The sequence below is a fragment of the Rosa rugosa genome, chromosome 2, assembly GCF_958449725.1.
Source record: "Rosa rugosa chromosome 2, drRosRugo1.1, whole genome shotgun sequence".
NCBI classification, from domain to species: domain Eukaryota; kingdom Viridiplantae; phylum Streptophyta; class Magnoliopsida; order Rosales; family Rosaceae; genus Rosa; species Rosa rugosa.
The window spans coordinates 72,499,625-72,526,570 of record NC_084821.1 but is presented as its reverse complement, the minus strand read 5'-3'; the positions used below and the strand labels follow the sequence as shown (position 1 = coordinate 72,526,570).

Below are 26,946 nucleotides of genomic sequence, written 5' to 3'. Positions count from 1 at the left end.
GAAGTTGATTGGAGACACAGAAGAACTGGAACCGGAGGCGGAAATTAAGAACGCAAGCCCAAAAGAATATAACATTTCCTATAGCAGTTCAACATGAACAGGACTTTCAATTTAATCAGACAGACTTCAGACATTCAAACAATCTACTTCCCAAACTAAATCTATGGTAAGCTACTTTCACAATCTCCTTGGTAATCCTAGAGGAGTTGCATTGCACAATAACCAAACTACAGAGGCCTACACCTAAGCCAATAGTAAATGTGATACTACCGTGAGGGAGCAACAGGCGCACCAGACAACTTGATTTTCAATTCTATTTCCCCAGACTCGACATCACAAAGCCTCAACCAAACACTCTGCACCACCTCGCCATCTACACAATTTATGGTGCTTTCCCTAACTAGGCAGTTGTCACTATCTGGGACAACCTTCCTTAATGTTGTCTCACCAGAAGAAGAAACTTGTAATATTTGCCCCAATCTAGCAGCTGAGACTATTGGCTGAAGGCTCAGGTGAGCATGTCCCATCTTATCATCCGTCTTGAGGAAGTCTTTGTCAAACACTTCCTGTGGAAGAAAAAAAAAATTACTTTTGTCATCATCCATGTAAACATAAGAGAGTGAGTAGTAAATTCGATAGCAGTTCCAAAGTTATTTCCACCAACTATATAATCAATCTATACAGCTATCCAGAAAATCTTGCAAAATGATTAACACAACTACACACATGCTCAACCTACAAGTATTTTGGATTAAGACAACATTTTCAATTCAACCTCAACAAACAAAACTACATGTCTACGAGCCTTAAACTATTCCAGCAGGCTATGTGCAGACATCAAGTTCAAATTACCAACTTAGTGGACTACAGTTGCACTAGATCCCCTTTTACTTTCTGTGCCATGTTAACAAGAACACAAAAATTTAAACAGTACAGTTTATATATCAAGCTCAAAGCAGAACGGCTACTTTTAAAATCAAGTGCCTACGTACCAGATTTAGAACTCCGACGGGTTCTGTAGGATAGAAGCTTAGCTCTTCATTCCAAACAGGATTAAGGCAACTGTTGATAACCTTGGTTTTTGCCATCTGGTACACATAATAGTAATTAATGACTTCAATATATAATTTGTATAGTCAACCATCCGATGTTGTAAGTACTTCTGTAGGTGCTTTCAATAATTTCAAATTGTATTTTAAAGTAAATATGCCAAAACTGTGTACATCTAATGAAATTTGAACTACAGACAAGACAATACTCTTTATTGTGATTATCTCTAAACTATGCACAGTTGCGAACAACCATAATTCTTCACAGATATTAAAAGTCCAATCTGCAAGTATGTAGATACAACTGTGCTTATCTCCTAACTTTAACTCCTTAATAATTGTATTTCAGTAATTTGGCCTCTTGATGAAGTCACACAAGTAAATACAGAGTGATACATGAACGGTTCTTCGTTAATACCAAAACAAAAAAGAAAGGTTCAAAGCATATAGTACAAATAAATATAAACTGTTTGGCTGAGAAGATCGAGATAGGCTATAAAATGCTAGATAGTCCCCTTTGCTTATTGTTTCAATAGGATCTGTTACCTGGCCTCACTAAGCATTTGAGAGAGATTCCAAAGCATATTCATTCCATTCAATATATCTTTTGAAAAGTGCAAGACAATGTAGTGTGTGGGTCAGAAGTGAGCTTTCGGGGTTTCTTTGCAAGAAGGTACGTAAAACATGAAGATGGAAGGAAACATGCAGGTAGCTAGGAAGTAACGGTGTACTATTACGAAGAGCTGTTAATGAAGGCAATGCAATTCAGTTGAGATGAGAGTGAAACGCAACGAAGACAGGCAGGTGGGTGGCCGGGTGAACTGAATTTTGAAAGCATATCCATAAGCTGATAAGCTGATAGATAAGCTTGAGAAATCAGGGGAGATGGAGATGAGACTCACCTGATTGCCCAACTTGACAACAACGTAAGGATCGCTACTCTTGAAGTCGCGAATTACCAGTCTTTTACCTTGCACAACAGTAACCTTTAGCAAACCCAATTGATCTCCCATACTTGTTTCTCAAACTACTGCACATGCACATAAAAGAGAGACAATTATATATTTAAAGGCAGGGAAAGCAAAGCAAAGCAAAAAAGAGCCGCATGAGATTATCACTTTGAATTAAATCAAACTGCCCAGAGGGAGGAGAATAATGGCAAATGAGTAAGAGGAAGAAGTACAAAAGATCCAGAACTAGAACATCAATTAAAATTCTGAAAGGAGGAGGGTAAACTGAAAATATCAAATCACCAATAATAAATAATTGATTTGTGATATCGATCATCATGAGTACCAAAGTTCCAACAAAGAAAACATGAACTGAAACAAAACCGGAATCCCAGCATGTATGTAGGTAGACTAGAGTCTAGAGAATAAAGAAAGAGAGAACCTTGTCCTTGTTTGTAGATGAAAGCAAGAAAAGAAAGAGGCTTTGCAGTTGGTGTAAAACAAACTACACGAACCAAGTTAAGCAAGTAGAGAATAGAGAGTAGAGAGAGCAACCAAAAACAGAGAAAGCAAAGTCACCTTGATTTGTTCTCTTCTCTCAGCTGCCTTCTTCCTCCTTCCTTCCTTCCTTCCTTATTCACCGTCAAAAAGTAGTCGGTACCTGGTTACCGGCAACTCCACTGGATTCAACAGCCGCGTGTCGGTCAGATAATCTTGACCCAACAAATCCGGGGTCAGTCAATACGTACTCAATAGAGTCTTTACTCCTTACTGTTTAGTCATTGGACACATTACTTATTTTCAATTCCCTTTATTTCAGATTCCTTAAATTCTTAATTCCTCAAAAAATACAATTCCTTAAATTTTTATCAGGAAGACAGGAACCAGATCTTGAACGCATTTTAAAACCCTAAGTTTACTCTCAACCCTACTACGGTTTTATTTTATAAGGCATGCTCACCTAAGAGACAGTTTTTAAGGGACTGTCAGGGACAAGTGAATCTGACGGCTGAAAATAAATGCACAGTTTTAAGGTGTTATAATTTAGGGGCTGTGACCAGTTACCCATTTTTAGCCCAAAAAATGCCCACTTACTCCACCAAGAGTTTTTTAACCCCATTTACCCAATCTTACATCTATTGACATTTTAGCCCCTGTTAATTAAATTAAAACTCATCCATCTCTTATCAGTCTCTCTCTCCTTCCCAAACTCTCTCTCTCCCCCCGATCTCCACCTCCACTCTCTCTCTCTCTCTCTCTCTCTCTCTCTCTCTCTCTCTCTCTCTCTCTCTCTCTCTCTCTCTCTCTCTCTCTCTCTCTCTCTCTCCTCCTCCCCATGATCTCCACCTCCGGTCTGTCTCTCTCTCTCTGATCGCCGCGCCGGAGATGCAGTCCAAATCTGAACACGACGATAAAGCTCCAGTCGGCGATCCAACGTTCTCGTCGCCGTTCGATTGATCGGCGATCCAGCCACTCCAACGTCCTCGTCGCAGTTCATCGGCAATGTGTCTACTGCCCCTAACGCTGCCCCTAAACCCTAAACTTAACACGAAGACATTATTTGGGGGCAGTAATGTGTCTACTGCCCCCCACTAAACTATTATTACTGCCCCCCACTAAACCATTAAAACTTGCACCAATTAAGTGAAGGGTTCTGACTTCGTATGAAGACATTATTTGGGGGCAGTAATGTGTCTACTGCCCCCCACTAAACCATTAAAACTTGCACCAGTTTCAAGGATTCACAGTGTATTGCACTTTATCACAAACAAATCAACAAGAGATGATTACTGTCTCCTAAGAAAGACATTATTGGGTGGCACTAATGTGTCTACTGCCCCCCAATAGACCATCAAACATTACACCGCTTCCTATGTTTCGCAGATTATACAAGTTATTCACACTCAAAACAACAGATAATGTCTAAAAACCCACATTATGAGGGTCAATATTCTGTCTACTGCCCCCCACTAGACTGACACAAACAACACAATTTTTTTCATTTATCAACTACTGCAATTTAACACTACATTTACTTTGGAATAGCAGTTTTCAGTCCGTCAATAAATAAAGCAGTCATCATTGGCCCCCAATACAAAGTCTACTGGGGGGCACTAATGTTACAACTTTTATGGTTATGACTGCACAATAGCAGATAGCCATTTTCAGTCCGTCGTCGATTCCTTCAGAAGGTCAACCCCGGCCTCGCCGAGCTTCTCAGCGACGAGGACCGTCGGCTTGGCGTCGAGCCTGGCAGCGGAGAGCACGACGACGAGTTTCGGCGCGGCGATGGCTAGAGCAGGCGTCGTGGGCGACCTGCCGGAGGGATGGAGGGAGGGAGAGAGAGATCTGACGTCTTCTGGAGAGAGAGAGAGAGAGAGAGAGAGAGAGAGAGAGAGAGAGAGAGATAGAGAAATCGGTGAGGGGGGAGGAGAGAGAAATCGGTGAGGGGGAGAGAGAGAGAGAGAGAGAAACTGAGAGTAGAGAGATTGAAGGAGAGGGCAAAAAAGTCCCAAAAATTAATAAAAAGAATTAATTGGGTAAAGGGGAAATAATCCCTTAGAGTGTTTTGGGTAAATGGGGTTTAAAAACTCTTAGTCGGGCAAGTGGGCACATTTTAAGCTAAAATTGGGTAAATGAGCATTTTCCCTATAATTTATGCTTTTATATTTAATACATGTGGTTGAGAGCCCATATCATGCCGGGCCGTGCTCGTGCCTGGTCAATAACGGGCCGTGCTCGTGCCTACCCACTATAAAGCATGATTTTAAAATCTTAATTTGAACAAATAAAAATTCATTTTATTTAACTATTTAGAAAATTAAAATAAATTAAGTTCTACAACGTTTTTCTTAATCTTAGCTTTTTAAGATTAGATTTCTAATAATTTTTTATATTCCACTATAAGAAAGAAAGAAAGAAAAAACTCAAAATATATTGTTTTTGTTTAAGGATATCTCTATTTGTGTTTGGCCCAAACTCTAGGTTACTTGACCTAGTGGTAATAGGGTTAAATTAGAAGGATCTAGATTCCTATTCAATGTACGATTACTTTCCTTGTATGATTGAGATTCTATGCATTGTAATCCTCTATATAAAGAGGCCCCTATTATCAATGAGAACACACAGCAAATTCCTCTCAATTTCAGTTTCTCTACAACACGTTATCAGCACGAGCTCTAACCCTAACCCTAGCCCTAAAAACCAAAATCAATAAATCCCTCGCAGCTCCTACGCGCACCTGCGCTCGCTGCTCCCCGCAAGCGCACACTGCACCCTCGCGGTATCTCCCCAGACCTGCGGCATCTCCGCAGCGACCCCGCAGCTGCCCCTGCAGCGGCCTCGCGACATCCCCGCAGCGGCCCCGCAACAGTCCTCGCGGCATCTCCGCAGCATCCTCGCGACATACCTGCAGCATCCTCGCGGCCTCGCGACATCCCCGCAGCAGTCGCATCCCCTGCAGCGGCCTCGCTACATCCCCGGCCCCGCAACAGTCCTCACGGCATCTCCGCAGCATCCTCGCGGCATCCTCGCAGCGACCCTGCAGTATCCCTGCACTGCCCAGCCAACAACTTTTCCGGTCAAGATTTCCGGCTATTTTTCAAGGTAAACTTTTCTAAAAGTTCCCGTTTTTGAAGTTTTTCAATTTCTTCTTCTTTTTTCTCGGGGACTTCCAACATCCCTTCTTCTACCCCCCTTTCTTCTTCATAGGGGAGACCAATAGCCGAACTGTGGGGGTTCGTGCTCACTCCAAGCTTAGAGCTTGTAGAGTCCTCCAAACTTAGAGTTTGTTGAGAAGAAAACGATCGACCACATACATCGTCGTTTCGATCTAATCCAAAACCCCTCTTGGAATCGGATTTTCTTGGAAGCGACTACGCTCAGAAAGTCCCTAATTTCTTGGAAGCGACTACGCTCAGAAATTTTATAGTTTTTCGTGGTATCCTTTTTCGCTCCGAAACTAACCCTATTTTCTTGTTGTTTTTCAGGATGAGTAACCTGAACAAGTTGAGCTTCGCTCCACTAGAGACAACAGGCGCTGGATACCACAAGTGGGTCCGTGATGTGCGCCAGCATCTTAAGGCTGATGGGATCCTGAGTACGATCCAAGAGCCAAGTCAGGACGTGCGTACTCCTCAACAAGCTGCTGCTTTTGAAGCAAATAGAGCTACGAGAAAGGCGAATGAAGCTAAAGCCATCATTCTCATGACAAGGCACATGAATGACGCGCTCCAAAATGAGTACCTCAATGAGGAAGACCCAAGAAGACTATGGGTAGAACTCGAGCAGCGTTTTGGCAACGTCCGTGATTCCCTGCTTCCAGACTTAGAAGTGAGATGGCATAGCCTCCGCTTCTGTGATTTCAAGTCTGTACTTGACTACAATTCAGAAGCACTTCGTATCAAGTCTATGATGGAATTCTGTGGACAGAACATCACTGATACGATGTTGATCGAGAAGACTCTCTCCACCTTCCCCGTCTCTGCATTGATGATAGCCAAAAACTATCGGATTGATGTCGATGCTAGACGTATCACAAGATTTCATGAGCTAATTGGTGCCTTGAACGTAGCTGAAAAGCACGACAACATACTTGTGAAGAACTATAACTCCAGACCCGTGGGAACCAAGTCAAATCCGAAGTCTAATTATAGTCGCGCCTCCAAGGGAGGACGCAAGGAGCGAAACCCTAAGAGTAGGGATAATTCTGGACGTTCTGGTCCATATTCTCGCCCTAAAGAGGAAGGAAATCGCCAAGATAGGCGTGCACGGAATCGTGGAGGTAAACGTGTGAAGAGAGAGAGAGAGGCCAAGCCTCCGGTTATGGTGGTAACGCCACCAAAGGCAATAACCGTCTACAAAACGCTCCCAGAGTGCCTCGATCAAGGGAACCTGACCATAATGATGCTTGTCTCAGATGTGGATCAAGTGGACATTGGGCAAAGAAGTGTACTGCATCCCAGAACGTTGCAAACGCATACAAGATGTATCATGAAGCAAGGGAGGCAAATTACATGGAACAAGAAGATCAAGATGGAGATCTCGATCTAAGGGTGGAAGACTACAAGGATCAAGACCCAGAAACTGGCGATTTTGATTAAGTCTTTTTATTTCCAAGAGATGTAGGCAATTGCCATATTATTTGTGTAGTAGATGCCAATGCTATTAGTCTTTCTTCAAAGTAGGCGTACTCAATGTGAGTGTGATGTCTAGGAATGTTTTGAGATAAGTGGTACTTAAGTGAGCCTCGCTCCACCGACATCTCTCTACTCACCTGGTCACATTTACATTGGAATTACCGAAAGGAGTTAGACGACTACCATTGTTTTGCATTAACTAGTTTATTGGATTAGATTTTCTTTGGTTAAAGAAACGATGATGTAATTCCGTTTGGCTTATTAATAAAAGTTGAGTTCTTTTCTTTATGACTCCTTTTTTTAATTACGAGCTTTTCTTTTAGGAATGGATGAACTTCAATGTCTTGCGGATAGTGCGACTACGCACACCATTCTACGACATAGGCAATTATTCTTGGAGATGTTGCCTACATATTCATCTGTGACTACGATGGCTGGGCCATCAGGTTTAGTTCAAGGACATGGAATGGCCCAATTCCTTTTGCCTAATGGCACCTTGATTAAAGTCACTGAAGCTCTCTACGCTCCTAAGGCAAATCGAACCTTATTGAGTTTTAAAGATATTAGAGCCAACGGATTCCATGCGGAAACGCACAGTGAGAACGGAATAGAATTCCTTTGCATTACCTCTAATGATTGCGGAAGAAAGCGCATCTTAGAGAAGCTTATGTGTCAATCTAGTGGACTTTATGTCATTACAATTCGACCTATTGAATCCAATAATGTCATAAGAGATGATATCTTGGATTCAGACACATATTGGCTTTGGCATGACCGACTAGGACATCCTGGTCGTGATATGATGCTCCGTATACTAAAGACTTCACACGGACATCCATTCTTCAGAGTGAGAAGAAGCAAGAATCGAAAATTGATTCCAGGACTTAGCAAGACCGCAACAATTGCAGCATCTGGAGCTACAGCCGTCTTGGGGCGCCATAGGACCGCCCAAGTCCCATGTGGTGACGCCATTAATGGCGCCAACCATGAGCATGACGCCATGGTTGTCCCTCCTAGTGGCCATGACGCCACACACACCAATTTCCATGGCTCTAACGCCATAATGGGAGATGTAGTCACACACTTTACTTCTAATAGCGCTACAGACGCTCAGGCCCAACCAAAATCTTCATTGGTTGCTTCTAAGGCCCCTCGCTCTTTCTGCAAAGCCTGTTCCTTCGGGAAATTAGGACCGAGATCGTCCTACGCAAAGGATCCCAAAATCCTCATTTCGTTCTTACAGAGAATCCAAGGGGATATCTGTGGACCAATTCAACCACCATGCGGACCTTTTAAATACTTTATGGTATTGGTTGATGCGTCGACACGCTGGTCACATGTCGCGCTACTGTCCACTCGAAATGCTGCTTATGCTAAACTCCTCGCCCAGATTATCCGTCTACGGGCTCACTACACTGACCATCCTATTAAGTCAATTCGACTTGATAATGCTGGGGAGTTTACATCGAAAACATTCGATGACTATTGCATGTCAGTGGGGATTGATGTAGAGCATCCAGTTCCCCATGTTCATACCCAAAATGGTCTCGCAGAAGCCGCTATCAAACGACTACAGATGATAGCACAGACATTGGTTATGCGCACCAATCTCCCTGTTTCTGCTTGGGGATATGCAATATTGCATGCAGCGACGCTAATTCGTCTACGACCCACTGCCACCCAATCTTACTCTGCGTTACAGCTAGTGACTGGGTACGAGCCTGATATCTCGCACTTACGCATTTTTGGGTGTGCCATTTATGTGCCTATTACGCCGCCACAGCGAACTAAGATGGGTCCACAACAACGAATGAGCATTTATGTTGGATATGAATCTCCAACGATCGTCCGCTACCTTGAACCTTCGACAGGCGATCTCTTTACCGCTAGATTTGCGGATTGTCACTTTGATGAGACAGTCTTCCCATCGTTAGGGGGAGATAAGAACACATATGTTCAACAGGAACGACAGGAATTGTCGTGGTCTGTCCCCACTATGTCTCATCTCGATCCCCGTACCGCACAGTCCGAACTTGAAGTGCGAAGAATAATCGAGCTCCAGAACGTAGAAGACACTCTGCCTGATGCGTTTTCTGATGTTGCCAAAGTGACGAGATCACACATACCTGTTGCAAACGTGCCTGCAAGGATCGATGTCCCAAATACTGGACATCACGCCTCTCCTGTGACACCAGGAGATGGCGCCATTTCCCAACATGGCAATGATGTGGCATCTATGGCCGCAGGTCCCGCAAGAAAGCGCGGTAGACCGATTGGTTCGAATGATACTCGCCCTAGAAAGAGAGCGAATGAGGCACAAACAAATCCTTTGATCATCGATACTCAAAATCCGTCCCATGAGAATGTTCCGGATTATGGTTATGTCCAAGAGACATCATTGGGGGACGCCTCAATGTCAGAACCTATCCCTGAGAACGTAGAGATCTCTGTTAATTACACTAGTGTACATGGGACGTGGGAAAGAAACTCCATCATCATTGATGATGTATTCGCGTATTCAGTGGCGCGTGAGATTATTGAGACCGATGACATCGAACCACGCTCCGTTGATGAATGCCAACGTAGAGCTGATTAGCCAAAGTGGAAAGATGCGATCCAGGCAGAACTTGATTCTCTAGAGAAAAGAAAGGTATTCGGACCAGTTGTGCCAATACCGCCCAACACCAAACCAGTTGGTCACAAATGGGTATTCGTTAGAAAGCGTAATGAGAAAAATGAGATTGTAAGGTACAAAGCTCGCCTTGTGGCGCAAGGTTTCTCACAACGCCCTGGAATCGACTACGAGGAGACCTATTCTCCCGTAATGGATGTCATAACGTTCCACTACCTTGTCAGTTTAGTAGTTTCTGAAAAACTGAACATGCAGCTTATGGATGTGGTTACTGCGTATCTATATGGGGATCTAGATACAGAGATATACATGAAGATTCCAGACGGAATTCAGTTACCCAAATCAAGTGGCTCTAAACCACGGAGCGCGTTTGCAATTAGATTGAAACGCTCACTATATGGATTGAAACAATCCGGACGGATGTGGTATAACCGTCTAAGTGACTACTTGATTGAAAAGGGATATGTCAACAATGAACTATGCCCATGTGTGTTCATAAAGAGGACAAGTTTCGGATTTGCAATAGTAGCGGTTTATGTCGATGACATGAACATAATTGGCACCCTTAAAGAGTTAAGGGAAACCGCTGAACACTTGAAATCCGAGTTTGAGATGAAAGATCTTGGGAAAACACGGTTTTGCCTCGGTTTAGAACTTGAGCACCGTAGAGATGGTATCCTGATTCATCAATCAGCTTATACCCAAAAGATGCTTAGGCGTTTCAACACTGATAAGATTAAGCCTTCAAGCACCCCAATGGTCGTCCGTAGTCTTGATCCAAAGAAGGATCGATTTCGTCCAAAAGATGACGATGAAGAAGTGCTAGAGGCAGAAGTGCCCTACCTAAGTGCAATAGGCGCATTATTGTACTTAGCACAATGCACAAGACCGGATATCTCATTCGATGTGAACTTGCTAGCTAGATATAGCTCTGCGCCTACACGACGCCATTGGACTGGTGTTAAAGATATCTTTCGATACCTAAGTGGTACGATCGATATGGGCTTATTCTATCCCTACAGAGAGAAGATAGATTCGGACCCATCAAGTGCCAGGGACGCCACACATGGTGGACTGCGTTCCCTATCCCCATCCCAAAACAATATAAGTGTTTTGGAAGGTTTTGCTGATGCTGGGTACCTCTCTGACCCGCACAAAGGTCGCTCCCAAACTGGTTATGTTTTCACCATGGGAAAGACCGCGATATCTTGGAGGTCTACAAAGCAGACCTTAGTCGCTACCTCTTCGAATCATGCAGAGATTATTGCTCTTCACGAAGCAGTTCGTGAATGTATATGGCTTCGATCCATAGTTACGCATATTCGAAGCAATTGTGGTTTGAAGTCTACCACAGATGAGCCAACGAGCATTTATGAGGATAATGCTGCTTGCATTGAACAAATGAAGCAAGGCTACATCAAAGGCGACAACACCAAGCATATATCGCCCAAATTCTTCTACAATCAGCAACAACAGAAGCTCCTCAAGATCAAAGTGAACCAGGTTCGATTTGAGGACAATGAGGCAGACTTGTTTACTAAGTCATTGCCCAAATCCACGTTCGAGAAACATGTGGCAAGAATTGGCTTGCGGAAATTATCTGAACTCCCATGATCGTAGTCATCAGGGAGAGGCGCAGACATCAGGGGGAGATGTCTACATGTTCACCTCGAAACGTGAAGGGTGTGTTGTGCTCTTTTTCCCCTTCGACCGAGGTTATTTTTGTCCCACTGGGTTTTTGTTACTCGGCAAGGTTTTTAACGAGGCAACGAGAGAAGCACCGCGTTTGGACAACACAAGGGGGAGTGTTTAAGGATATCTCTATTTGTGTTTGGCCCAAACTCTAGGTTACTTGACCTAGTGGTAATAGGGTTAAATTAGAATGATCTAGATTCCTATTCAATGTACGATTACTTTCCTTGTATGATTGAGATTCTATGCATTGTAATCCTCTATATAAAGAGGTCCCCTATTATCAATGAGAACACACAGCAAATTCCTCTCAATTTCAGTTTCTCTACAACAGTAAAAACTGTATTATTGTGAGATTAATCTTTATTAATATAATGAAGATTTAGTATCTATTATTCTTTCCTTCATTCTATAGTTGTATTATTATGAGATTAGTCTTTATTAATAAACATATATTTAATATTTAGAAAAAATACTAATGTCAAAATAAGGATATAATGTTTTGTTTCATTATTTTGACAATATAAAAGAAAACATTGGTGGAATTGTCATGAGATTTTAAATAAAAAGGTCTCATATTCAAATCTCATCATTGTAGTTTTTTAATATTTTTAAAAACAAAATGAAATTTTGTGTTTGTAACGGGCCGGCCCACAATATGTCGTGCTCGGGCCGTGCCGGGCCCATTACGGGCTCGGGCCGGGCCGGGCCAATGGGCCAATATTCTTAGGCCCAGCCCGACCCGTTATTCTAACGTGCTCGGGTCGTGCCGCGTCACTAACGGGCTTGGGTCGTGCCGGGCCGCTTTTAAGCGTGCCGGGCCCGTGCCGTGCTCGTGCTTAGTGGCCCGTTTGCCACCTCTACCATGTATAATGAATGCATTCAACCATACTAGTTGAGTAGTTGTTTAGCAAAAACCAAACATTAGAAACACCATTGGCTGTACAGTATAAGTCAAGGTTCAACTTCAAAACATGGTTGGTGAGTGGGTTTGAATGTAAACGCATTTGCTTTGGTGCCAAACAAAGCGTTCAACATCCTCAATCCCACGTGCGATCCAAATCTACGGATTTAGCTTTATGACTAAACATTAGGTTTTGTCACTAAAATAGAATACTCTGACCCTATGAACAGAGATGGATGGTCAAATTAATCTTTGAAGCCGAAGACATAATGGTCACAGCCAACTCGTTTGCCAGATCGGCCAACACGTCTTGACTGCTGGTATTACCATGTCTCCTTGTGTGCAAATTATTCAGTTCCAAAAAGCAATCCAATCCAATCCAGGCAATTACATTACATGTAACTGCACAAGCAAACGAATGGTAAATCAAACTCAAAGCTACACAAAAGTAGGCAGTCCAAGTATTGTTTCATGGACATTAGAATTCAAACAGAGAGCATATGATTATTCCCCACGTATAACTGTACATGTGAGCCACTGAAGCTAAGATTATGACTACTACGGCCCATCAATCATACGTCAAAACCTATCAACTATCACTAGTGGTACATTGTCACTTGCAAAATGTCGCCCCAACATTGTTACACGCGCACTAACATCTTCTACCTAGAGTGGGATGCCTACTGTTATTTTTACATTCTACATAAGAGCTGCTCCTTCCCATTGTTGAATGTCTTTCATCTTCTTTTGCTGTCTGCCGCCCCACGCCAAAACAAGAGACTGCACGGATAACACTATACTCTTCATACCCACAGCCTAGCTCGTAAAAGTTGCTGAACCACTTATCGTACTCTCTTTGAAGCTCTTTTCCCTACACGGAGTGTAAAATTGCTCTGCATCCAGGGGAAAAAAAAAGAAGTTAAAACTAAAAAACCACAAACAAAACTTCATTCTAGTAAAGCACTAAGCTAGCAAGGCCGGAGAGAGAGAGAGTACAAGGGGTTCATCATCGGAAAGTTCAAGATCCCCAGCATCAGAAGGGCTTGAGGGCTCCACAGGTACATGGGGTTTCTTCAGTTTTGTACGGTCACCATGGACATCATTTTTTTCTTTACTCCCTTCAGAATCTGACGACTCTTCCTCATTATCCTCTCTCGAGGAAGATCTATTTAATTCATCTGTTTGTTTCTCTTCTGAAGGAAGCTTCTCGTCAACTGTATTTTCAGTATTTTGTCCGATGCTGTCCATATCTCCAGCAGGCCTCACTTCAGAATCAGGCATCTCTTCATCAGAGTCCTCAATATTTGGATTTGGACTTTCTGCCTCTTCCAGCAGATTTCCTTTGGAAACTGACTTCACTTCCTTGTCAGAGTCCACCTCATCTGACACATTCACATCCTTTCTTTCAGCACCTCCTGAACTACCTGCAAACGGAAAGACTGATTTTATAGACGCCAAGTTTAAATATGTGTAATTGCTGCTTGGCTGAGGAACTGACGTGCATCAGCCATGCAAGAAACCTTACCTGAGTTCATTTCATCCACTTTAGAGACCAAATTAGGCTCAATATTCGACACATCAGAACTCTCTCTTTCCCTACTTCCCCACTGTTTTCTCTTTGATCCACCCTTTTTCCCGTCCAAGTTTTTACTCGGTGTTCTTTTCTTCTTAACTCTGGAAAATCAAAATCAATCAATTCACAACTTCCATTAGTAAGTAAAATAAAATTCTCAGGCAAGCACCAACGATGCGCGTTTCACTCACGTTTTAGAGGATTTCTTGCTCTTACTAGAACTACCCATACTTTTACTTTTTTGACCAGGTGTCCTGTAACAATAAAAGGAAGGTAAGAACATGAAGAGATAATGCCCAGGGACGCACTAATATTCCATAAAAGCCCAGCAATGATTCTCCCTTTTTCAATCATTTTGAAAAACCTTCTAAGAAGTTGGTATCAGAAAGAATATACTTACACTTCTTTTGAAGGGGATTTCTTTGAAGAATTTGACTTCTGTAAATGACAAGACGTGTTATGTGTCAGAAATATGTCGGCACTAATTCCTTTATTGGAAAGGACAAAAAGCTAAAGAGCAGATTTACGATAAAAAAACTTTTCAGACCTTTGTGGGCTTGCGACCATTGTCAACGAGCTCCCACCGTTCCTTTTCTAGCCGAAGCACTTCTACATCACCATCCGCATAAAGTACCTTCCATCAATGATGAAAGTCAATTATAGTGAACTTTACATCATGTAATCTAACATTATAAGAGAACACAAGCGAGAAGTTGTAACTTACCACATGCTTTCTCTTTAGTGTATCATAAGACTTCACCGTCCCTTCATAAAATCTGCAGATTTTGCCGGTAAAATAAGTCAATAGAGTACTGTTGTCCTTACTTACATGATAGTTAATAATCAAATTGTTGCAGTTACTAGTATGATAAAGTCTAAGTAAAACTTGAGAATATTCTTTGCTAATAAACAACAAGGAGAGAAGCCTCCTGTATTTATTGTCAGCATATAAGCACTCACTTCCTATCCATAGGCCACCACACTTTTATTCTGCAGCCAATCAAGTCTTCGATATCTTTTCCACCTTCCTTGAATTTGGACTACAGAAAGTATGAAAGTTGCATCAGTTCAAAAATATAAAGAGGCTTATCCAGTTGATGAGATCACCACTAATTTGTTAGTTTGTTTATTTAATTTTTTTTTCTTTTCAGACTATTAGGCTTGTTCAGAAGGGCTGAATCAACTCACCTTTGCAGATCCTGACATGCTTTTTCTTTTCAGCTTCTTGATGGGTCTTGTGGGAGACTGGTACTCACTATTTGGGTCCTTCTTGCCAGTCTCAAGCACATTGGGCTCCTGAAATACAGAGAGAGAGTATATTATCATGCTGACAGCTAGCGGAACATTGAAGGCACGTGACTTTCGGTCCAAAAATATGTGATTCAATAATAAGAACTCACGTCACGGTCACTGTCTTCTCCTACTTCATTTTCCTCATCATGAAGACCAGGATCTGAAGCTCTGCCTTTACGTTTTGATGAGGAGGTAGCATTCTTCCGGATGCACGATACCAACAAAGCTGACTCCATGCTTTCACCCAATTTTCTCTGCATAAACATTTATCTTTACAGTCAGGAACTTAGGATAGGCCTCAGAAGTTATGACAATGTATTGAAATGATGAAATTCTTACATTGTGTGAATCATCAAGTGAAGCGCTTAAAGGAGACTTTGATGTACTTCTGGGAGATTTGATAGCACTATGAGTGGAGGATGACCTCCTCCGTTTAGGTACTGGAACAGATGCTCCATCACTAGCTTTTCTTTTGTTACCCTTTTGGTGCGTTGTATCTATTCTTGATTTCTTGCCAGGCAGATTTTCATGACCATTACTTGATTCAAACTTACTTGATTCTCCCAAGTTATCCAAATTTATCTCCCGGACCATATTCAAGATATCAACATCATTCTCAGCCTTCTCTGGATTAGCAGATGAAACCTTGTTCTTTTTCACCTTTTTAGCCTTGATCTTCTGAGACTTCAAGTGCTTTATAATTTTTCCCAAAGGAACTTCATTTCCATCTTTTTCACCATCTATCAGAACTTCATCCTCAGCAATTATGGAAATTCCCTGTGGTGACAAAAGAAGCAGTGCATAGTCACTAAAGATCAGAGGGGAACCAAATATAATAGCATATTATAAGAGATCACAAGTGTCCTTCCACAGGATAACATACCGTTTCAGTAGTGTCTAACTTAAGTGATTCAAAGTGAGTCAGCACACTGTCATCAGCCAACCACGTTTGTGCTTCAATAGCCTATCAAACACATGGAGTACATAATTAAATATAGCAGAAAGGTGAGAGTATTTGATCATTACATGTCACATCCAGAAAGGGTAAAGAAATAATATTCCATACCACTGAATCATCTCCTTCCTTTTTCTCATACGGTTTATACAGCATAGAAGGCAAAGGAACTGATGCAGTCAACACTTGTAAATCAGTTTCCTTTGGGGCTAAGCGCTTGGTAATTGACAGCCCCAGGTCACAAATAGCATGTGAATTCTGCAAGTTCAAATTATTACAGATGTAAGCTTGAAACTGGGAGGAGTCAATGATCGAATATGCTTATGTAGCTGTGTAAAAGCAAACAATATGAACAAGAGATATACTATACACAACCTTTGACTTCGCTGCATCATATATATCTTCAGAGGTCTTGATACTGTGAAAGATAGAGACTATAGCAGAAAGGTCCTCCTTTTCAATGTTGCTACCTGATTCCAACTTGGCATCTTCATCTCTATGTAGCAACATAGACAGAATTAAGTGCAATTGCCTGAAAAGTACAGAAGATGACAAATTCAGTGAAACTGAGCATTTCGAAAGTCAAGAGATTATTAATTATTAAAAGCCTGTAAATCCAAATTATTCAGTCTGGTGTAGCTCGATCACTCAAGCTCCAAAATCTTTGCCAGTGTATATGTATGAAAAATTATCTATACCAACATGCATGTGCTAACAAAAAGGCACGTAATTCAAGTTTAGCCTCCAGAGATTCAAAGACAGCTACTTCAGATAAAATCTTATCTGCCCAGTACCGTTTGGTCTAGTGGCATAAGTTTCCCCTTTGTAAGTGGGAAGTGACTAAGTCCAATTCACAAACAAGTAGTTGTTGTGTATTCTCTGTTGTTGCGTAACTAAAAGAATAGGGAATAGTATCTATGATTTAACTGAGACAAAATACAATACCTGTATATCAGTTCAAAAGCTTTGACATCATCCTTGGATTCATCAATATTAGGACAACAATGATGGGCAAGCGCATGAACCAAGTAAGGGAGGATGTACTCCGGATATGCAGTCAAGGAATTAGCATCAGATTGAATAGAGAGATGTCGAGCCTTTGTTTGGTGATACATTTGAATAATGTCAGCTAGATTTTGTTTCTCCTGCCATTTTAAACAAAATCCAAAACTCAGCCAATAAACACATTAAACACAGTAAATGAAAAATTGCCCTCAACAAATCAAATTAGTATGGCTACCTCTTGAAATTCTGCCGACTTTGATCCAAATATGTTGAAAAAGAATGCACAAGCATATTTTGCATCCAAAAGCCGGTCCTTTATGTATTGATGAACTTTGTTAAGGAATAGTTTCCTTGCTTGAGGGAAGCTAATCTAGAACAGCCAAAAACACAAATACATAAAGACTAAGAGACATGTAGCTATTACATGAACATGAAAATAAAAAACAAAAACAAAAAAAAAACAAAAGTTGATAAAAAGCACAACAAAAATAAAAAATATAGCAATACAGAAAATCTTGGAATACAAGAGCTCCACCTCTGAAACCTTCAAGGTTAAGTGGAAGACATCAACAGGTATCTTATGATTCCAGTGCTTTGATAGACGGAGAACGGCCTTTGCAGAAGCAAGCCTTAAATGGGCCTTGTCAATTGAACTGTACATAAAAAAGACTTCACATCAATTACGCCTCATATTACAAGGAACAAAGTCAAGTACATTGATCAATAAACTAGGAAGAAATTTTTTTTTTTTATTACCTTGATTCTATGTCTTTGGATATTTCTCCACAAGAAAGTGTGTTTCTTAATATTTCCAGTAGACCATCAATGCCGGGGCGAACCTGAGCATCTTTGACAGGCAAGTAGCTTTTCACCAAGGTCTTAATTCCATATATCTACAGCTCAAAATAGATGAATGTTAAAAATATATATATATATATATATATATATATATATATATATATAATAGGGTTTAGGGTATAGAAAATAATAATAATAGCAACAACAACATATAAAAAGTAAAGGGAGTTTTCAGAAAAGCATTACATCAACAGGTACAGGCATACAGCTTGAATCCGATATATAAAATCCTTAACAAGGGACTAAATATTGTTTTTATTTCATTGAGGAACATTAATACAAAAAAGAACTTAAGCACAGAATTTTATATGGTAATCATAAGAATAAAATCAACACAAGATCGACCAACCTTTAAGGAACAAAGCTCACTTTTGTCATCCCAAGATGCCTTCTTATTATCACCTGGTTTCTGAGAGTAAAGCATCCATATATAAGAAAACAAATTATCTGATGTCATAACCAAATAATCACAACACAGTAAGTTTGAAAGGCATACATCATTGAGTTTTAGGATCTTCTCTATTATAAACTTTTCAATTTCACTTTCTCTAGTTTCGAAGACTGGCATTGCAGTCTCAGCTATACACCCCAAAGATTGTAGTACAGCAGGCAAATGTGTCTTCTCCTCGAGCATATCCACAAGCCTCTGCAAATTTAAAAACATCAACACCCCAACTGCTAACACAATGATCAAGTTCTACAAAATTACAAATTAATGGGATCTAGTTGTGATGCATAAAGTAATTATGATCTTAAACCTTGTACAAAACAGAAAGTGATTTAAGCCCATCATCCTTTGTTATAGCCGCCAAGGCATGTACAGCATATTTTGCCTGTCTTCTACTGCCCTCCAAGCACAACCTCTCCAATATAAGGTCTATCGAACTGCAAGTGAAGAATAAGTAATAATGAGCAATATATAAAAGAGGAATGATCTGATAGTTTAAAGAATTTAACAGTCGAACCTTGATAACACTGCAAGATTTTCCCGGATGGTACCACCAGCCTTTGCTAAAACATTCAAAACTCCTTCTTTTATAGCTTCATCATCATCTTTGAGAAAATTTACCAGTTCCTCTTCTGTTCCACTAAGTAGCAATGGACTGAAGCGAGCAAGAATCTGGAAATAAAACAAAGGAGATTTTGAAACAGACACTTGAAAATACTCGAATAACATTGGCTTAAGCTTAAACTTTTGTGAAAAAACTGCAAGCTATTGTAACTATTATACTTGAGGCCAGACAAACATTGTAAAACTTCCTAACTCAAATGATAACATATAGATTAGTGGGAAGCAAAAGACAAAAGTAACAGATACTGATATACTGATGTGAAGAAGACAGTGATGCCACTAATGTAAGGCGAGAAGCAGCAGATGGTACTGATACTATTGAGTAAAAACATTCTATAGGTTCATCTATAGAGAAGGGACAAGAAATTATGTGTCATTACCACCAAAATATTCATACAAGATAGCTTATATTGTATATCTGCAGTAGATCTGTGCATGGCAACCTCCAGAAGAATTTCCTTCACATGCTCCTTGTTGAAAAGTAGATAAGAACATTTCACGGAGAGAGTACTAAGAAAGTCATATAGTCGGTGTTTTTCGCCCAAAATTTTAAGCAATTCATCCTGCAAGAAGGAAAGGCTGCATTACTATCATTTTATGTACGACCGTAATAAGCTTTTTATGTACTAATCAAGAAAGGTGAGAGCAGGTTAGGGTCAGACAATTAAATCTCATACTAGGCTCCTGACTTCAAGTTTAAAAAGACTGGACTTAGCTTTTAATAGTAGAAATGACAAGTTGAGGATAGACATACACCAACAACAATGTGACATAACAGGAATTTTAAGACATGTATGACAGCCCAAGATTTAATATACTTGTCTACGTGTGTGTTGGAAGTGGGGAAGGGTAAAAGGTGAGACTGGCAGCTATTGGTGGCATAGCAGTAAGAGAGTAAGGCATGAGGCCTTTGACTATGGATACCAACCGGGGATTGCCAGGTGCATTGATAGTATGTACAGATTGCTAAATTAACTCCAGTGCCTAAACCATTTTCACCACTTTTACCTCTAATTATATGATAAAATTATCGAATCAATGAATATGTTAATTCTTACCCGTAAAGTTCGGGCTTGATGGAAGCTAGTGTTTGGATCAACAAGGTTCGTTAGAATCTTCCAGATGTTAGCATCCTTCAATTGATCAAGAAACTGAAAATTTTCCTCAGCCTTTGCAGGGTCAGCAAACGAGCGTGCCATTATACGAAAACAAAACTGAATCTTTTTTTGGATCTCAGGAGCATCACCATCCTGTAATCAAAATCAGTCACTTTTCTTGGAATATCATACATGGCATTTCAAACTTACTAGCCTTCCAACATTTGCTTACCTGATGCACCTGCCTAAGTGACATATACTTCTGCATCTCTTGTAGTAACCTGCAATCAATCCAAGAGGAAATTCCCTGAAAATCAGTGCACAATTCAGCAAATACCAAGATTGGAAAGGTGAAAGGCTTATTGCAAGTCATAGCCCGGGTTCAAAGCCAAGCAAGAACAATTTACCTTTGCTTCTGCTCCAGTATCTTCTCAAGTGCCTTCACCTCAACTTTATCAAATACTGAGAAGACCCTTACCCAATGTTTAACTTTATCTTTGGTAGAGAAATCAGTTGGGAATAGAGACTCACAAAGAACATTTTCAATTGTATCAGATCTGCAAAATTTTACATGCTCACAATTTAGACCTAAGAAGTAGCTCACTAACAGGTTTTAAAACTACCACTAGAATATATCATCTTATGTGATGTTCATCATACAATTGAATGTAAATATTTTAGTTGCTGCAGTTAAAGCTACCACTAGAATAAATCATCTGCTGTCAAGTTCCACTCCAGGAGCTTTGATCATTCTTAAAAACCATTAGAAACATCATTACAAGCAGAAATAGCTTCTGTAAACCAATAAAGAAAGAAAGGGAAAACAGGGGGGGAAAGGGAGGAGAGGGGGGGGGGGGGGGGGGGGGCAAACATATAGGAGTAGTGTTTCTTATATGAAACACAAACATTATTAAAAGGAAAAAAATTCACAAGGATGTTCATTACAAGCATGAATGACCTGTCAATTCTCCATGATGTTCATGTACAATTAAAAAAGGCACAAGTCTATAAACAGTGATTCAGCACCATGAAAACTTGGCTGTTGCCTTAAAAAATGAAAAACCCTTAAAGAGGGTTACCTGAAATCTTTGTCATAAAAACATCTCAGAATCTTCCCAGGAATCCACTCAAATTCACTGGAAATGGTCGAGCCATCAGAGCACTTTGCACAATAAACCCTGTATATCTCAGCCAGCCTCTCCATGGTATACTTTTTAACAAGTACCTGAGATTTGGAGAAAGAAAATGGAGTATTATGGATAACAATAGAGTAAAAATCAGATGAGCATAAACAAATATAAACTGGGAGAAGCATATATACAGATTTGTCTCGAAGGCGCTCGGCAACAAGTTGTACAGTTTCTAGCGGAATGGAATTTAGGTCATGACATGCCACATCATAAATTACAGCAACAACTTGCTTCCTAACTTTCTCTTCAAAGTCCAACAGCCGGTCACAGAGGGCAGCTAAAAAATGTTAAAGCAACTAAAATCAGCATGTGTAAGACAAGCATGAATATTGGAAAGAAAAAGGGAAAATCAGATGCACCTACAGATTATTTCGGGAGCTTCAGCTCTGAAAGGATTTGACATCATACAGCTCTTGACATGTTCAAGGACTGACATTCGAACCTCAACAACTCTATCAGTCAACCTCTTCAAAAATTCTGAAAAAATTGGCTGAAATGGTTCTGAAATGGTAGAGCCCGGCAGTGAAAATAAGTCTCCAACTAAGTTAACTGCTTTTAAACGAGTGTCCAGCTGATCAGTCTGCACGTTGAAAATCAAAACTGAGACTTTGTTCATCAAAGATCGAAATATACATGCCCACAGCATAAAAAATAAAAAGTGTTTGTGATGATTTTAAACTTTAAGAAAGCATGAAAAAGTTTATCTGTCTTCCATAAAAATCTTAGATTCAGAAAAAGTCACAAAAGCAAGAGTTATATACTGTTATTAATGGCATTGACCATTGTTGCACAAATACTTCAAGTCCGCAAACTCAATATTTTATATATATATATATATATATATATATATATATATATATATATATATAGAGAGAGAGAGAGAGAGAGAGTACGAGCTGAACAGTGAGTTGGTTATTACCAGTAGCTCTCCAGTTAGGTAAGGGACAACTGCTGACACAATTTGGGGGGCACAACGATATACATCATAGATGACTTCATGGTAATCAATTTGATGACTGGTTGACTTGTTGTCGCCTGACATTGATGATATAAGGAACTGTTTGATACCAGATTCAAGCTTTCCTGCACACTGTTCTATAACATTCATAGCAAGTCTCCTAGCAGCCACATTGATATCCTACAATTTGAATTCCACAAGGTCAGCCAAAAAGAAATGTAGCAGCAAAATAAAATATTGACAGACATCTAATGTAATATCTATACAGCAGGAAAATAAAATGAGAGGAAGACTCTTACACTTCTCTTACGACCTAACACAGACAAGATGACAAATAAAAGATCCTCTTGCAAATCCTCGCTCTCTTCTATAAGAACAATCATGATTGTTTGCATTGATGACAGTACAGTTTCTTGGTGGTCATCTCTGTGTGTAGAAAAATTTCAAGACATTAGTTATTAATGTAAAAATACATATATATTTTAAAAAGAAAACAAAAGAGCTGTTAACACCCAGTGAACACCTCTACCCAATGAAATTTCAGCAAACAGCTAATCATTATTGGTCAGTGTGTAATAGCCAACATAATTAGATGAACTGAACATGTCATTATAAGAGAAGGATCAAATACTTGATCAAAGTGTATTGTTTGATGTGAAATGCTACGAATACAGACCACCTTACAGAGATAATAACAGGCTTTTGGAATATCATGAAATTCTTTTGAATAGAAACAAGACTTTATTGATATGAAACAAGAGAAAATACACAGCAGTGGAATGGATATCATAAAACAACAAAAACAAGAAATTCCTAAAACTCACAAAGTTGTTGTTAAGAAAACAAACCTGGCAACAGCAAAAAATGTACTGAACATTTCAATCACCAGATCATCACATTCGAGGTCCAGCATTACAACACATGACCTATACTTTGCAAGAGTCTCCAGTATGACAACTCTCCTACCAAATGATGGACCACTTGTATCTTTCAATCCACTAAAAGTGCCCACAATCAGGTGAAAAACATCCTGCAAAGATATACAGAACAATCAGGTGGGACAGTAGAGTGAAATTCCATAGCATGTTGATAAAAAGAATAAGAAATAAAAAAAAACTCAGTACGTCCAATTGCCTTTTAAGAAATGCACCTTTAGCACATCATCACTATAAGGAGCTTCTGGTGCAGTTATCCGGGTTATCTCACAAATACATGTTGCTACTAGAAGCTTGACATCTCTATCTTGATGCTTCAACAGTTCTGGCTTGACTATTGCATTAAGAAAAGGCTGCATTGACTCCAAGGTAGATGCTGGAGGTGACTGATCCAACTCAGAAAGACATAACTGAGCTTGCTGCAAATTGGAAGACAATAATCACAAATAGTACACATGTCATCATTAATCAAACCCAACTTTGCCTAGAGAGTACACAAGCATAAGCATACAGATTACTTGATAAAAGTATCTTCTCTATTCTACTACTGATTACAGATAAGAGTCGATAGACAGCAGTAAGGCAAAATAAAATCCACTGGTAATTATAAGGTGATAATGACATAGAAGCTCCTCTCAATGCAATTCAAATTTAGACAACAGAGATGAATCCCCGCTCAGTCCCAGGCCAGACAGAACCTAATAATAATATAGAACTCAATCAGGCTCTGACGATCTTCCAACGTTACAGGATCAGAATGAGGCAATGAAAAGTCCTGGCTTCATGGTGATCAACAGGACTTGAGATCCACATGACCAGAAGACATAAGTGCCTAGAGTTAATCTGTTAACCAAGAGATTCAACTCCCAATGAATTTCTGACTGTGCGAATTTGGATGGATGTTTCGGTGTTACTATCATGTTATACTGTCTAGTTATCATCAACGTAATTCCTGTCTATCAAAATTAGTAACTCTGGAGTTTTAATCATCTCCCAAATTTAGCTCTCAAGCCATCCATAAACTCTAGCCTAAACTTTCTTCCTGTGTTTCTTGAAATCATTTTGTAGTTGGAAATCAACGAAATAGCCCTTAACATGTTTGAATGTGGAGAATTCATAAACTCAAAAACAGACTACGTTTCACTAAACAGACCGCATAATTCCCCAAACTAAAAAGGCAGCTTCAATTTTAAATCTTAAAAGGCTTCTGGTGTCAAATCCCTAAGAAAACCCTAATTCTACTACCTAGGTTAGTTGCCAGAGCCTAAGAAATTCCAGCTATAAAAGAAGTTAGAGAATATAAATAGCATGCATAGCTCGAACTTCGTAACGCTTTAGCATGGTTTGCTTTCACTGGTTTCCGAGCAAACCGAAAAGAAAAATTAACTAATATTACCGAGCGCGAACTCTGAAGAAAACGATAAAATTGTTTGTGAATAATTTAATTTAGCAGGAGGTACAAGAGAAACAGAATTAAGTAAGAAAAAAAAAGAGGAATGCAAAACCTTGAGGAGCTTGACGAGAGCGTCTTTGGACGAATGAGGGGTCTCGAGCTTGGATCCCACCTCCTTGAGCTGCTGCTCAACCTTCTGGGCCATTCTTTGCAACGGCGTCGTTTCAAAGCACTGAGGGTGAGGCTTCTTCTATCATGGAAGTCGATAAGGGTGAGATTCAAAGTTGTCCAAGGAAGAAACGAGGAGGTTTGTGGGAATTTTTTTTTTTTTTTTTTTTTTTTTTTCTGGCTGTCACTGTGCCTGAGAGACTGCCTCTCTCTCTCTCTCTCTCTCTTCCTCAAAATGAAATCTCAGGGGTTGGGTTTTCGAACAATACTGCGAAATGAACTCAAATGTAAGTGAAATTTCAATATAATTCTGTATTACTCAATATTAGTCTTCCTTTTGTGCCCCTGTGGTTTTAGTTCTCTCTCCGCCATGCCCCCGTGGACCACAAGCCAGTTTAACCATATCGATACGGTCTGTTTAGATCTAGAATATACAAAGTAACAGATTCAAAATCCGTAGACAAGTCAGAACTCAGAACTAATAAGTAAAAGACTCGGTGGATCCAGTACGCACCTGGCCCTCTTTCTTAACGGCCCCGTTGTGTCCTGTGACTTTGCAAGTTTTATTTATGGGGTATAATTGTAAAATCATAAGCCAAAATTGACAATAAATATGGAAAACGTCTTGACATGCTTTATGTATGATTTGATTCCTCGTTTGGTACACACATCAAGCATTCCAGTTTCCTTCGTGTCCTATTTCCTCTTCTCTTATGGAAGCTCTTGCATTACTGAATTACCTAAAAAGCTAGATCATTAGTTTTACTCGGCAAGCATAAAGCATTCATTACCCCCATTAAAGTAACATTATAACTTTGCTTTGTATTTATCAACAGTGTATAATCGTGAGAGATTAGTGAATTTCTAATTATTTGAGCTACATGTAAAAATATATAAAATTATTGAGAGAGATCGGTGGGGGTACAAATTAAAGTCTCTAATACTAGTACTCTAGGACCCGTCAAGGTATACACCACTACGACAATTACTTTATTCAAAAAAATTAATCCTCAGAGTCATCTTTAAGTCATTGACGAATAACGATTTTGGTAAAATAATAGTGCATAATTTTTCGGAGAGCATGCCTTATATCTTAGAAGTTGAGATGAGATAAGGGTTTTCTTTCACTTAATGTGAAAGTTTGAGATTCAGACATGTCCCTATACATACAAATTTACTCTCTGATCGACTTATATGCTTGCTAAGTGCCCCTAAAGAATCTAAGAGAATACTCTTGACAATTTATTATCGATCGAAATGACATGCTTATGGTCCATGAGACTCATTGGTCCCTCTGAAGGAAAGTACTAACCATTCAAGTATGTCTTTCCTTAGAATATCTTGAAGGAAGGGGACGTCTACTTGTATGATAATGTAGATTGTGGTGGGGCAATGTGTCCTGTACCATGGATACGCTCAAAACTATTGCTTGTTTTAATGCATGATCAACTAGATTTCGGTTAATTTGTGTTCTTATCATTCAAAGAGATGGCTTCTCAGTGGTAGGAGCAAGGCATGCACAAAATAGATTTAGCCGGAAACTTTAATGTCTCAAATGTCATCATTTTGGACATTTCCTGCTAGTGGTAAATCCTTCTTGGTCGATATTCATCATCCAGTCTCCCAAGTCTCCTTTCAGAGAGGAATGTCCGTAGAACTAGAAAATGGTGGGTATGGTGGGAAGATACAATAATATTAAAATATGTCACACTGGGATTATGCGCTAAGCGTAAATGACCGAATGATAATGAGAATACATATAGTCATTCTTTGCTCTTTTTTCAATCTCGTGTTTATTAAAGTTGACCCTAAAAACAAACAATATATAACTGATATTGAAAATGCAGTTTCTAATTTTTTCTCAACTTCATTTAAGTTTACTTTACACAATATAAAAAGTACGAAAGTGATGTTTCATTGGTCAATTAATTTATACTCAATTGTGCACAAATATGGTTGGATTTAAAGGGAAGGATAGAGAATAGTGAGTATCTAATTGCTTTATTCTTTTTTGAGATCTTTTTTATCTAATAACAACTTGGGTTGCTTGGCAAAACTGCTTGATGTTGTTTAGATACTGTAAG

At 39.8% G+C, this 26,946-nt stretch overlaps 2 protein-coding genes across 4 annotated transcripts; both read right to left on the bottom strand.

Annotated features, from left to right (window-relative positions):
* Nucleotides 1–44: 44 nt before the first annotated feature.
* Nucleotides 45–2,725, bottom strand: LOC133730038 (protein C2-DOMAIN ABA-RELATED 11). Of its 3 annotated transcripts, none has more exons than XM_062157688.1 (4): nt 2,579–2,725; nt 1,952–2,079; nt 993–1,088; nt 45–566 (listed from the first exon to the last, which is right to left on the bottom strand). In XM_062157688.1, exons 2-4 carry the CDS (start codon nt 2,060–2,062, stop codon nt 267–269), a joined length of 507 nt encoding a protein of 168 aa, XP_062013672.1. In that variant the 5' UTR covers nt 2,063–2,079; nt 2,579–2,725; the 3' UTR covers nt 45–266. The 3 variants fall into 3 exon arrangements, with proteins under 3 accessions (XP_062013672.1, XP_062013674.1, XP_062013673.1); XM_062157690.1 differs by having other exon boundaries at nt 1,952–2,076; nt 2,579–2,599; XM_062157689.1 differs by having other exon boundaries at nt 2,442–2,582.
* Nucleotides 2,726–12,730: 10,005 nt separating this feature from the next.
* LOC133730034 (sister chromatid cohesion protein PDS5 homolog A) lies at nt 12,731–25,123 on the bottom strand. The gene is made up of 34 exons (XM_062157681.1): nt 24,807–25,123; nt 23,517–23,720; nt 23,215–23,396; nt 22,666–22,792; nt 22,328–22,546; nt 21,772–21,988; nt 21,540–21,685; nt 21,298–21,443; nt 20,626–20,775; nt 20,451–20,499; nt 20,180–20,371; nt 19,502–19,684; nt 19,015–19,169; nt 18,808–18,934; nt 18,546–18,695; nt 18,399–18,458; nt 17,948–18,084; nt 17,727–17,844; nt 17,427–17,561; nt 17,132–17,331; nt 16,562–16,718; nt 16,298–16,444; nt 16,115–16,195; nt 15,571–16,008; nt 15,339–15,485; nt 15,127–15,234; nt 14,899–14,978; nt 14,663–14,714; nt 14,486–14,572; nt 14,339–14,376; nt 14,130–14,192; nt 13,891–14,039; nt 13,362–13,789; nt 12,731–13,258 (listed from the first exon to the last, which is right to left on the bottom strand). Exons 1-34 carry the CDS (start codon nt 24,897–24,899, stop codon nt 13,208–13,210), a joined length of 5,016 nt encoding a protein of 1,671 aa, XP_062013665.1. The 5' UTR covers nt 24,900–25,123; the 3' UTR covers nt 12,731–13,207.
* Nucleotides 25,124–26,946: the final 1,823 nt, after the last annotated feature.